This window comes from Macaca mulatta, chromosome 15, assembly GCF_049350105.2.
Source record: "Macaca mulatta isolate MMU2019108-1 chromosome 15, T2T-MMU8v2.0, whole genome shotgun sequence".
Taxonomy (NCBI): Eukaryota; Metazoa; Chordata; class Mammalia; order Primates; family Cercopithecidae; genus Macaca; species Macaca mulatta.
In genome coordinates this window covers 123883826-123896478 of record NC_133420.1, presented here as the reverse complement: position 1 = coordinate 123896478, position 12653 = coordinate 123883826, and the positions used below count along the sequence as shown (strand labels likewise).

Here is a 12653-nt window from a genome sequence, read left to right as displayed (position 1 = left end):
CACAGCTCGCAACCCCTCTACACAATACGGGAGTGCTCCTGGGGACACCACTGAGGCCCTACGTGGCTAGCACATGCTCGGAGACAGGCAAGCTGGAAATCACCTTGGCCACGCGCTCCGCCTCCATCACTGGCTAAGCCGGAGCAGATGTCCGAAGACAGGGAGGCCCGGACGGAGCAGGGCTGCTGGGTCTGCACTGCCTTCCCGCTCAGGCCCGTGCTGTCTGCAGTGAGCCCCGCACTGGCTTGGGCAGGGTCCTTAGCGGGAGGGCCTCTGCTGGAGTCAGCCAAGTGACCTGGGCGGGGGGAGAAGAGGCGACAGGCACGATGAGGCCCGCCGGGTCGGGGCTGTGTGGATCGAGTCTGTTCTGCCTGCTCGTTGCTGGGTGACCTTGGGGAAGCTCGCGTCTCCTGCAGACCACAGGCACGTGGCCGCATCTCCCACACAGGAGTGATGGGGAAGAGCAAAGGAAGTGCCCAGTCTCTACCAGCCCCCACTGCCGTGCGGGACTTGTGTTGAGCAAATACAGTGACAGAAGACACACCCAGGCACGGAGTGGCCTGTGTACTTCTCATCTCAGTCTTCCCTTAGCTCTGGGAACTTTCTCTGAATTCGTGTAATGGGTATAATTCATGGATGTATACCCCAAAGGCTGTGGGCTTACAGTGAGCTTACGGTGGCTTGCCTGGCATGCTTGGGGACCTGGGCTCACAGGGGCTCCAGCCCAGAGTGCCGGGGCTCTCAACCAGCAAGCAGGCTGCACTGCTGCTCAGCAGGCCTCAGGAAGCCCTGACATGCAGGGATGTGGGCTGGTGACTGCCCAGGGCCAGGACAGTGCCACTCCAGGACTAGGTGTCAGCTTTAACCAGACTGGGAGATCATCACCGTCCTCCCGTCCTCCCCAGCCCCTAACGACAGCTGCTCAGCTGGCACACACCGAGAAATGGGTCAAAGGAAGCAGCCGCCATCCGTCCATGCAGTGCCCTGCAGAGGAGCAGGTGAGGGAGGGCAGCCTGAGTTTCCCTGGCACAGCCTGCAGCCTAGGGGCTCAGGCCCAGCGCTGAGCAGCCCCTGCCCACTCACAGACCTTGCCTCTCTCTGCATGAGGACAGAGGACCAGGACTGCCTTCATGCTGCAATGACTCCCCTGCTCCAGGGAAAGGAGATTCAGTAAGGAGACAACCCCGAGTGGTCTTCGAGGTCCGAGGGTGTCACACCTGCACGGAGCCTACCTCCCAGGCTCACTCAGGGGTCCCCAGGCCCGCTCCCATCCCAGCCCTGCACCCGGAGGCCGACCTGTGCTGGAGGCCACGACCTTGAGCTGCCGCACCAGGGGGTTCAGCAGCTTGCCCGCCTTCAGCTTGCTCTTGCTGGTTTTTCTCCGGCGGCCAGTGGGGGGCGCCGTGTGGAAGAAGCCCACGTTGGGGGGCAGTGGCTTGCCCAGGCGGCGGTACAGAGCCTCGATCTCCTGCTTCTGCTGGCTCTGCAGCTCGGAGATCTCCTTCAGGTGCCTGCAGGAGGGGACAGGAGGGAGTGCCGCTGGGTTTCCTCCGTGTTTCCAATACCGCCAGCCCCTCCAGGAGGGAGGTGCCGTGGGAGAACATGGGGTGCAGGGTGGGCGCCCCGCCTGTGCCTTGGCCTGGACCACTCAAAGCGCCACACGGGGGCTGTAAAATGACACTGTTTGTTCACATCTAAATGGGGAGGTGCCAAGGTGGGGGGCCTCTGGCATCGATGTGCCCAACGGCACGGGCCAGACTAAGGGGCCTCAAACTTCCAAATACCTAGACTCAAACCGCTTCCATTGATACTTACAATGAAAGTCCCAAACACGAACACAGGCGAGGGGAAACCAGCAGGTGCCAGGCACCAGAGACTGCCTCTGTTTATCAGGCAAATGTGCGTTACTTCCCCCATGGGGGAAACAGAGAGTGGAAGGCCAAGGGATGCAGAGGGGAAGAAACAGAGGGGAAGAAAGTAGGGGGGTAGAATGGGGAGGGGAGTAGGCCGAAGGGAGGACGCGGAGGGGAGGAGGCCAAGGGGAGGAAGGTGAGGGGAGAATGGAGGGGGAGGAAGGTGAGGGGAGGATGCAGAGAGGAGGATGGAGAAGGGAGGATGGAGGAGGAGGAGGAAGGTGAGGGGAGAATGGAGAGGGGAGGAAGGTGAGGGAGGATGGAGAGGGGAGGAAGGTTGAGGGGAGGATGGAAGGGAAAGAAGGTGAGGGGAGGATGGAGAGGGAATGGTGGAGAAAGGAGGATTAAGGGGAAAGATGAGGGGAGGATGGAGAGGAGAGCATGGAGAGGGGAGAAAGGTGAGGGGAGGAGGCCGAGGGGAGGAAGGTGAGGGGAGGAGGCCGAGGGGAGGATGGAAAGGGGAGGATGGAAGGGAAGGAGGGGGACGGGAAGATAGAGGAGGGAGAAGGGAGGATGAGGGGGGAGGAAGGTGAGGGGAGGATGGAGGGGAACGAAGGTGAGGGGAGGATGGAGAGGGGAGGATGGAGGGGAGGAAGATGAGGGGAGGAAGGTGAGAGAAGGATGGAGAAGGGAGGATGGATGGGGAGGAAGGTGAGCAGAGGATGGAGAGGGGAGGAAGGTGAGGGGAGGATGAAGAAGGGAGAAAGATGAGGGGAGGATGGAGAGGGGAGGAAGGCGAGGGGAGGATGGTGAGGGAGGGTGGTGAGGGGAGAAAGGTGAGGGGAGGATACAGAGGGGAGGAAGGTGAGGGGAGAATGGAGAGGGCAGGAAGATGAGGGGAGGATGGTGAGGGGAGGTTGGTGAGGGGAGGAAGGAGGGGGGAAGATGGAGAGGGGAGAAGGTGAGGGAAGGCTGGAGAGAGGAGGAAAGTGAGTTGAAGATGGAGAGGGGAGGAAGGTGAGGGGAGGATGGAGAGGAGAGGATGGAGAGAGGAGGAAAGTGAGTTGAGAATGGAGGGGGAGGAAGTAAGAAGAAGATGGAGAAAGGAGGAAGGTGAGGGGAGGATGGAGAGGGGAGGAAGGTAAGGGGAGGATGGAGGGGGAGGAAGATAAGGGGAGGAAGGTGAGGGGAGGATGGAGAGGGGAGGAAGGTGAGGGGAGGATGGAGAGGGAATGGTGGAGAAATGATGATTAAGGGGAAAGATAAGGGGAGGATGGAGAGGAGAGCATGGAGAGGGGAGAAAGGTGAGGGGAGGAGGCCGAGGGGAGGAAGGTGAGGGGAGGAGGCCGAGGGGAGGAAGGTGAGGGGAGGAGGCCGAGGGGAGGATGGAAAGGGGAGGATGGAAGGGAAGGAGGGGGACGGGAAGATAGAGGAGGGAGAAGGGAGGATGAGGGGGGAGGAAGGTGAGGGGAGGATGGAGGGGAACGAAGGTGAGGGGAGGATGGAGAGGGGAGGATGGAGGGGAGGAAGATGAGGGGAGGAAGGTGAGAGAAGGATGGAGAGGGGAGGATGGATGGGGAGGAAGGTGAGCAGAGGATGGAGAGGGGAGGAAGGTGAAGGGAGGATGAAAAGGGGAGAAAGATGAGGGGAGGATGGAGAGGGGAGGAAGGCGAGGGGAGGATGGTGAGGGAGGGTGGTGAGGGGAGAAAGGTGAGGGGAGGATACAGAGGGGAGGAAGGTGAGGGGAGAATGGAGAGGGCAGGAAGATGAGGGGAGGAAGATGAGGGGAGGATGGTGAGGGGAGGTTGGTGAGGGGAGGAAGGAGGGGGGAAGATGGAGAGGGGAGGAAGGTGAGGGAAGGCTGGAGAGAGGAGGAAAGTGAGTTGAAGATGGAGAGGGGAGGAAGGTGAGGGGAGGATGGAGAGGAGAGGATGGAGAGAGGAGGAAAGTGAGTTGAGAATGGAGGGGGAGGAAGAAAGAAGAAGATGGAGAAAGGAGGAAGGTGAGGGGAGGATGGAGAGGGGAGGAAGGTAAGGGGAGGATGGAGGGGGAGGAAGATAAGGGGAGGAAGGTGAGGGGAGGATGGAGAGGAGACAATGGAGAGAGGAGGAAAGTGAGTTGAGGATGGAGAGGGGAGGAAAGTGAGGGGAAGATGGAGAGAGGAGGAAGGTGAGGGGAGGATGGAGAGAGGAGGAAGGTGAAGGGAGGAGGGTGAGGGGAGGAAGGTGAGGGGAGGATGGAGAGGAGAGGATGGGGAGGGGAGGAGCTGAGCCTCCCTGCTGCATCACAGTGCTCTGAGCTTCTGCAAGGCCCAAGGCCACCCCATGGGCCCTGGCTGGAGGCCTGTAAACCCTTGCCTTCACCCCAAGTGCCCCTCCTCTTCCTTTGATGACAAGGAAAACAGGTAGTTCACAAGGTCGGAAATGAGGAAACAAGTTCTGATTTTACTCCTGAATTTCAACACCCACCACATAGGCTTTTTTTTTTTTTTTTTTTAATGACTTCCTCTACTAAAAAAAAGAAATAAATAAAAACAAAACTCCAAACGGCTTTCTCCCTACAAACACCAGGGAGACACGGCATCAGATGATCTTCTGGAAGGGAGTACTATTTCAAGAGAGTGCTGACTGCCCCAGGGTTGGGGAACGGCTGCGTGGGCAGGGGAGCGTCTTATCTAGGCTGGAGCTGATCCAGGCTGGTGGCTCTGCTCCGAGGCTGCACCCACATGGCCAAGCTCCCACGGTCCCAGACTGCAATGTGGCTCCCACACTGGGGGTGCCCTGACTGCTCCAAGCTGCCCCTGGGCTGCTCACCAAGAACCCTGCAGCCTGGGACATCTGAAAGCACAGCCTGGGCTCAGCACAGGGTTCCTGGAGTCCTAGGAAACCCCAGCGCTCATGGCAGAAATGCTGCAGTGAGGCACAGGCACCTCGGTATTCAGAGGGTTCAAATGAAAGGAAGGTTGGGGAGCTGCTGGCTACTGCCTATCAGAGGCCAAGTCACCTCAATTCCCAGTTGAGGCTGAAAATTTACCCCACCCTCTCCTAAATAGCCCCCAATTCCCCCTGGACTCCACGGCCCTCCCAGCATTCACCTTCCTGTTCTTAGGCTACTGGAACTCTCTCCTTCCGGTCCTCTCCCTGCCCGTTCCCTAGGCCCCACCTGCCCCTGGCTCCCAACCACTTCTGCCATTTCTAGTCCCTACCCCATTATCTCTACCCTCTGTCTCTGGCTCCTGGCCCCTGTCACCCAGGATATAGGCTCTCAGAGCCTACAGCAGCTCCTCTCCCCAGTGTTTTCACATCCACACCTTCCTGCCCCCCACAAGCCTCTCTTCGTAGCGCCACAGCTGGGCTGTGGCTTGGCAACATCTCAGCTCCCCTTTGTTCCTGCTGACTCTGACCACTGTCTCCCCAGGGTGACATTCCTGCTGAGCAAACGTGCCCAGGATCTGCTGCCCTCTATCCCAAAAAGTTCTAGGTCATGCCCACCTTGGGCCCCATCCACTCTCTGGCCTCCACCAAGAATCTGTTGAGCCATGTGGCCAGTGGGGGCCACCCTCCTGGATGCCTCTAAGATCAGCAGTGATTCCACTCATCCCTACCTTCCTGCCTCTCCCAGCAGCTCCAGTTCCCTCCTCAGTTCTGCATGAACACACAGACACTCACTATATCCTCAATGCACGGCACTGACCACCCCACCAGCCTGGGCAGACAGTCTCTCAGCCCCTGTGCACACTGTGCAGAGAGGGTTCGTAGGAGAGAAAGGAGATGTGCATGGCTCCTCCCACCTAAGCCTGTGATTTCCAACACGACGCGACTTACAAATGTGCCTTCAGGCACTGGTGAATTTGGTGTCAGCCCTCCCATCCCGAAGGACATCTCAGTAACGCCCCAGCTGCAGCAAGACAGAATAAATATTTGCTGGATGAGGGAAAGAGACAAGTAGAAAGAGAGAGGAAGAGAAAGAGGGGGAGAGAGAGAGACAGAGAGAGAGACAGAGACAAAGAAAGGAGAGACATATAGGAATAGAGAGAGTGGCAGAGACAGAGTGAGGGGAAGCGAGACAGGGAGAGAAGGAATGAAAGGGGGGAAAGAGAGAGAGAGAGAAGGAGAAAAGAAGAAAGAGGGAAGGAGACAGATGAGAGCAGAGAGAGTGAGGAAGACACATGCCTCAGCGATCCCCCAAGACATACCCCCAAGGGCAGCAGGAGGCATGGCATCCAGAGAAGCCAGAAGCCAGGCAGACAGCAGGGTGGTGGCCGGCCCAGCCCGGAGGACTCTGAGTGGGAGACTGCCTACTCGAAACCACAGGGAGGCTGGGCCTGGTGGCTCACACCCGAAATCCCAGCACTTTGGGAGGCCAAGGCAGGTGGATCATTTGAGGTCAGGAGTTTGAGACCAGCCTGGCCAACATGGTGAAACCTCGTCTCTACTAAAAATACAAAAATCTGCCGGGGAATGGTGGCAGGCACCAGTAGTCCCAGCTACTCGGGAGGCTGAGGGAGGAGAATCGCTGAACCTGGCAGGTGGAGGTTGCAGCGAGCGAAGATTGCGCCACTGCACTCCGGGTTGGGTGACAGAGCAAGACTGTCTCAAAAACAAAAGCCTTCATCACTCCCTTGTCACCTGCTTGGCAGCTCCAAGCGGGCACTGCTTGGCCAGGACTTCAGCCCCAGTGCCAGGGTTCCCTCACAACCGGGAAGTGGTGCCACGGCCCGGGATAGGGGGCGGCGCTTCCCGCCCGCAGGACCTACTTCTCCCGCAGACTCTGCAGCTCCTTCTTGATGTCAGCGTCCTCGAGCTCCGAGTCGTTGTCGCTGCTGATGTAGGACGACTGGGAATGGAAGGAGGTCACGCTGATCGTGGGGACCTTCATGCCTGCCCTGCTGGGCGTCTCAGGTCCCAGCGAGCCGGCCCGAGAAGGCCTCTGCAGGAAGGCGGTGGCCTTCTTCACGAAGTCGCCGGCCACGCTGCCACTCCCGGGCAGGGACGCCTGTTTCTGCACCGGGGGTCTCGCCCGAGGGCCCTCGTCCCCGGAGTCGCTGGACACGGGCTCGCCCACGCCGACCTCGATGGAGGAGGCCGTCTGTGCCCGCCGCACCGCCAGCTTCACATCGGGGCTGGAGGGGGCCTCGTCCAGGTAGACGTCGGGAGGGGCGGAGTACCTCAGGCTGTGGGGGGAGGCCAGGGTCCACTCATCCTGAGTGCTGACCACCGAGAAGCGGCCCACAGTCTTGGCTGGTGAGCTGACATCCTGCTGCTCTGTATGTTTCCGAGGGGACCCCGAAGCTCGAGCGCCGAGTGTCTGGGGGTGGCTGGCCTGGCCCCCCGCTGTGGAAATGCCCACGCCACTTTGAGGGGGCTCTGCTGAGCTTTCTCCAGCGACTCCACCATCCCTGCCTGTGGGCTCCACGCGTGTAGGTCTCACAAAAGCAGGTACATCCTTGGGAAAAAGCGGAGATGAAGAGGTTTCATGTGAGCATCAGCACAGAGCAAACCCTGCCAACCAGCCAGGGGGTCGCCAAGTCGCCCTTACCTGGGGGGTGCTGGGGACCACACGGGAGTCTGAGGCCACCTGCCCTCCATCTCTGTCATAGCCCAGCATGCTCTTGGGAGATGCCTCTGCTGTGGGAACATCGGAAATGTTACTGGGACTGAAGGAGGAGGAAGAGGCAGAGATGGCTCACAGCTGACCCAAAGCAGCCCAAAGTGATCCCACGGGAGTGCCGCCAGCCAGGCAGGACAACGGGAGTGGGCACTGGGAGGAGCCAGCTGTGGATGCTCACAGCAGTTTTGGGAACTGAAAATACACCACGATGTCTTGGCCCCATGGCGTTCTATGACAGATGCCCAATAAACCTGGGCAAGAGAAGAGGCGTCAGCCCCGGGCACCCTCGTGCCACCAGGCCTTCTGTGCACCCGAAGGCCAGCACCCTGTCTCGCCCCACCGTCTGATGTGAGAGGGTCCCACAACACAGATCAACGGGGCCGGGTTCCAGCCCTGCTCCCAGGGTGTCTCAAAAACTGTCGCCCACTGCACCTGCAGCTGTTTCAGTGCTCTCTGTCTAGGGAGCTATTTCTGACCAGCTTTCCCAGGGTTGCTGTGAAGAGGCAATCAGAAAAGCCAAGCAAGTTGACATGGGGGCCTCGCCTGAGCTGAGACCCTCATGTGACAAAAGAAACTCGTGGGCAGGCCAGGGCATGAGCCAGACCTATGGGCCGCGGGAAAGGTGGCAGGGCAGACAGAGTCTCTGGGGAGGTTGGGGCCGCCCGCACATGTACACGTGTCTCCTTTGCACACCCCACTGGAAACCCACAAGGGAACAACACCCAAATCAGATTCCCAAGGAGACCAAATCTAGTCCCTATCACATGTCCCCAACCCGTGGGCAACACCTGACTCCCCTCCTCACATCCCCGTGCCCACCTCCAGGGATAGGAGGCTCACTGTCAAATGTACTCTCTCCACTTCTAAATGGCTCCAACCGCCAGGAAAGGTCACTATTGTCAAACTAGAATCCGTCTCCTTGGAGCTTCCCCCATGAGTTCCGCACTTTGGAAAGAGCATGGACTTGGAGTACAAGTTATAGCATTTGTATGTTACTGAAGCTCAGTTTGCTCATCTGCCCAAGGGGCCCATGGGACGGACACATCTCACAGCACGAGGCCAAAGGAAGAGGAGCGCCACACGCAGCCCAGCGTGGTCAGGGCTGGCATTCCAACACCACCTCTCGTTTCCACCCTTGTGCAAAGACACTCTTGCTTCTGCCCCGTCCCTCATCTTCCTCAGGCTAAACATCACCAGTTCCTTGAGTACACAGCTTCTGACCCCAGTGCCAGCTGCCACAAGCCCTCTTAAAGTCTGGAAATAAATGTGGCCCGGGACTACAGGGTCCCACCTGCGGCTGATGTGCACTGAGGTTTCCGTGAGGAGGCTCACGGGAATCCTGATTCATATTGTGCCCATCCCCCAAGAAAGCCCGGGCTGAGAAGGAAGCTCAGACCTCACAAGATCAGTCCAGCTCCCTTAGAAGGGACACTGAGGCAGGCAGATAATGAAATGAGAAGCAAAGCAAAGGCGTTTCCACAGACAGCAGTGGCAGCCAGGAGCCACAAGGGAAAGCCCTGCACCAGGTCTTCAGGGACTGCCCTGGCCCTGGCGCTCCCAGCAGTCACAGGGCCCCCCAGCGCACTGCTCGGCTTTAGCTGAAGTAAGCCTGGGTTTTTGTGGGCATCTTGTTACCTTGCTGAAGAAAAGCAAGGGCTGGGGTGGATCCACTGGAACGTGTGCAGACCCTCAGCCACTGGAGAGCCCAGGAACTGTGACAAGTCCCTGCAACATCCCAGCACCCACCAACCGGGGCTTTATCCATTTCCCCGGAGGGCTTCCTCTCTCTGGAGTGTTAGCATGTGGTTCCTTCTAGAACTCTGTAGGTTTTAATTAAGCCAGGGGCATCTAGTCTTTTGGCTTCCCTGGGCCACATTGGAAGATGAAGAATTGTCTTGGGCCATACATGAAATACACTAACAATAACTGATGAGCTTTAAAAAAAATTGCAAAAAAAAAAAAAAAAAAAAAAAAGAAAGAAAAAGAAAAAGAAAAGCTCATAAGAAGCTCACCAATTTGTGCTGGGCCCATTCAAAGCCATCCTGGGCCACATGCAGCTCATGGGCCAGAGGCTGGACAAGCTTGAATTAAATCATGACGGGCTCCTGCTGTGTCTGGGCCCCACCCTAGATGCTAAAGGATCCCTTACAGATAAAAGGATCTTCAAGAAATGCTTTTATCCCTTAAAAGATGAAAGATGAGGATGTGGATGCAGAAGGTTCTGGGGCAAGGAAGCTGGGCAGCACCTTGCGAATGCAGGGTTCAGCAGGAAGCTGTTACCTGTCATTGACGAAGATGTGCCCTGCTCCATCACAGCCCCTCGAGTGGGGGCCAGTTCTGACTTTTCCACCTGGAGAAAGAAACACAAAAAGAGAAGAGCTGTGAGACTCACACGTCAGCATCTCAGCAGTTGTATCTGCAAATCCACTCCCCTCGTCTCAAGCTGCCCCTGGGCTGTCCCAGTCCCTCTGTGTGCATGGATGGGGCTGTGTCACCTGACGCTGCACAAGCATGACCCCAAACAGGGGCCACTTGTTGCAAAACATGCACGGGTGAGTCAGACACACGTGGGTGGGACATCAAGAGAGGGACAGGCCCTGAGTGAGGGTGGCTCTGCATAGTCGAGATGCCTGCCCACCCCCGGGCTCGCGCCTGGGCTCCAGCCCCTGACCCAGGGCGGTGTCTCTGGGACAAGGCAGTTACTTACCAAGGGCTGGGGCAGCTGGGCACGCCTTGCAACCGCCTCATTAGGCGCTGGGGGCAGGGCCAGGTCCCCCCCGCAGACCTCTGAGCGGGGCTGGTCCCCTCTCAGGGGCTCCAGGGTGAAGTCTCTGTCGCCCACCTCCACAGGGGTCCCGGCTGAGGCTGAGGAGGTGGGCACATGCTCCTGGTAGAGCAGAGTCCGCAGCTTCTCGTCCAGGCTCTTGATGGTGCTGTCCACAAAGCCCACCCTGGGGGGCGGCCCTTCCCCATCCGACTCCAGGGCCGAGGGTGGCTGTGGGGGGACGGTGGGTCCCAGGGGTGGGCTTGGGAGCTGAGAAGTGGCCAGACTGACAGCCCCCACTGAGGCAGGAAGCAGGGGAGTGGGCTGACCCAAGGCGGGCTGTGGGGCCCCGCTGTGGGGGCTGGGCTCAGGTGCAGGAGCTGGCAGGGGCTCCCCTAGGGCACTGGCCTCCCTGGTTGAGGCGGCCTCTGGAGCTGGAGCGCAAGGTCCTAGGCCCACCACGACGGGCTGCACAGCAAGCGGGGCCTCGTGAGTCTCCACTAGTGGCTGAGAAGTCTCGAGCTCACTGGTCGGCCCCTGAGGGGTCCCTGGACCCCCTGCCTGGATGGCAGTTCCTGATGCTGGCTCTGGCATGGTGCTGGTGGCTGAAGCTGCTCCATCTTGGGGCAGAGCAGTCACAGGAGGGGAGGAGGGGGCCAAAGGGGCTGGGGGCCCCCCAGGAGGGTTGCTGGGGCCCGCCTGGCTCAGGAGCTGCTGACCGGCTAGAAAGCCGGGTTGTTCCTTTGAGGACAGCTGGTCTTTATAGGGCGCTGGATCTAGAAGAAATGGGGAAAATGCCTTTGTACCAGGGTACTCCAGTTCCTATCTACCTGTCTCTTCCCTGGCTAAAAAGATGCCTCACACGGCCTGGCCATGGCCCCAGCGTGCTGGTCTTCTCTGTTTCCTGACACACCAGGCTCCTGCCTGCCTGCAGCTCAGCCCAGCTCCGGCTGCTGCTTCCTGTAACCCCTCCCACAGGTCTCTGGGCCACCAGCTTCACAACTCCAGGTCCCGGTTCCCATAGTGTCCCTTGCAGCTGAACCAGCACCACCCTTCCTTCTGTGTCCTCTGCAGCATGTGACCATCAGCTGCGGCTGTTGCCTGTCATCTGTCTGTCACCTGCACGGACAGCTCCGGAAAGATACGGCTCTTGTCTATCTTGCACTGGACAAAAGTTATTCAAGGAAATTTAAAAATTAGAGTTTAACTAGTGAGCTGTACACACTTCCATGTCCAGGAGTGTGCAGGAGCCTGGAGCCTTCAGATTCAGACCCCCAGTCTTCGGTATGGTCAGAAGCGCAGCCAGGGCTGGTCAGTGACCTTATGGGAGGTCCAAAACCCCAGCAGTCTAACCAAGTCTCACAGCGCCTTGTGCAGGAGCTCACGGAGCCTCCACCAGGCTCACAAGGACTGCGGGCATCTGAGAGGTGGCAGGACAGTGTTTCTCAAACTTAATTGGCCTTGGAGCCCAGTTTTCCTCACTTGCAACCCAACCTTTTTTTTGTTGTTTTTAGAGACGGTCTGGGCTGTCACCCAGGCTGGAGTGCCGTAACGCAATCTCACCTCACTGCAACCTCTGCCTCCCAGGCTCAAGCAATCCTCCCACCTCAGCCTCCCTTGTAGCTGGGACCACAGCTGGATAATTTTTGTTTTTCATATGAGACTGGCTTTCACCATGTTGCCCAGGCTGGTCTTGAACTCCTGGGCTCAAGCAATCCGCTGGCCTCAGCCTCCCAAAGTGTTGGGATTACAGGCGTGAGCCCCCATGCCCAGTCCACTTTGTCTTTTTAAAACACACACAGAAAATGCACACAAAAAAAGAAAACTGTTTAAAAAATAAAAGGTAAGAATGGGGAGATTACTAGGGCCCTGATGCCCTCCCTTGTGCCCCCAGACTCCCTTGGCCCCCATCCCCAGCCTGGCCCAACAAAGGTAAACTAATTTGACAAGCATTTCCTCCACTGCTCTTCTTTCCAACCTTACCGTTTGTCTCTCTAAACACCATGGTCCAGGGCTGCATGATCTATCAATGGAATGGTACTCTATTCTCTGGTGCCTGGGCTCTCTCACCTGTGTTTGTGAGATGTGTTCTTGTTGTGTTTGCACAACTGCACCACGATGCACACATCCATTCTGTGCTGGTGCTGGCTGGGCTGTGGCCGGGTGGGACCACGACTAAAACTGAGGCACAGTGTGCACGGGCCCGTGTCCCGCCAGGCACACGCCAGTGGGGAGCTGCAATCCCCTTTAGCCTTATGTAGGGGTGCTAAGCTGCTTCCCCAAGCGGAGTCAATGCCCCCACCATCGGCAGCCTCTGAGCACCCCTAGGACCATGTGACGGCGTCTCATTGTGGTTCGTTATTGTTTTTAATTGTGGAAAAAACATTGAAGATGAGATCTGCTGTCTTAACACATTTTTAAAAGCA

General features: G+C 58.2%; 1 protein-coding gene across 42 annotated transcripts in view; it reads right to left on the bottom strand.

Annotated features, from left to right (window-relative positions):
• Positions 1-12653, bottom strand: part of WNK2 (WNK lysine deficient protein kinase 2) — a 141221-nt gene that overhangs the window by 21345 nt on the left and 107223 nt on the right. For 22 of the 42 annotated variants that reach the window (XR_013404957.1, XR_013404958.1, XR_013404959.1 and 19 more), the window contains 6 exons: positions 10171-11003; positions 9744-9813; positions 7392-7480; positions 6610-7298; positions 1297-1511; positions 104-295 (listed from right to left, as the gene is read on the bottom strand). Coding sequence is in view for 37 of the 42 variants with exons in the window: in XM_028835342.2 (XP_028691175.2) it covers positions 104-295; positions 1297-1511; positions 6610-7298; positions 7392-7480; positions 9744-9813; positions 10171-11003 (2088 nt within the window). In the remaining 5 variants the exon portion in view is untranslated. The remainder of the gene's footprint in view (positions 1-103; positions 296-1296; positions 1512-6609; positions 7299-7391; positions 7481-9743; positions 9814-10170; positions 11004-12653) is intronic. The other 20 variants (XM_077966355.1, XM_077966362.1, XM_077966368.1 and 17 more) reach the window with 3 other exon arrangements.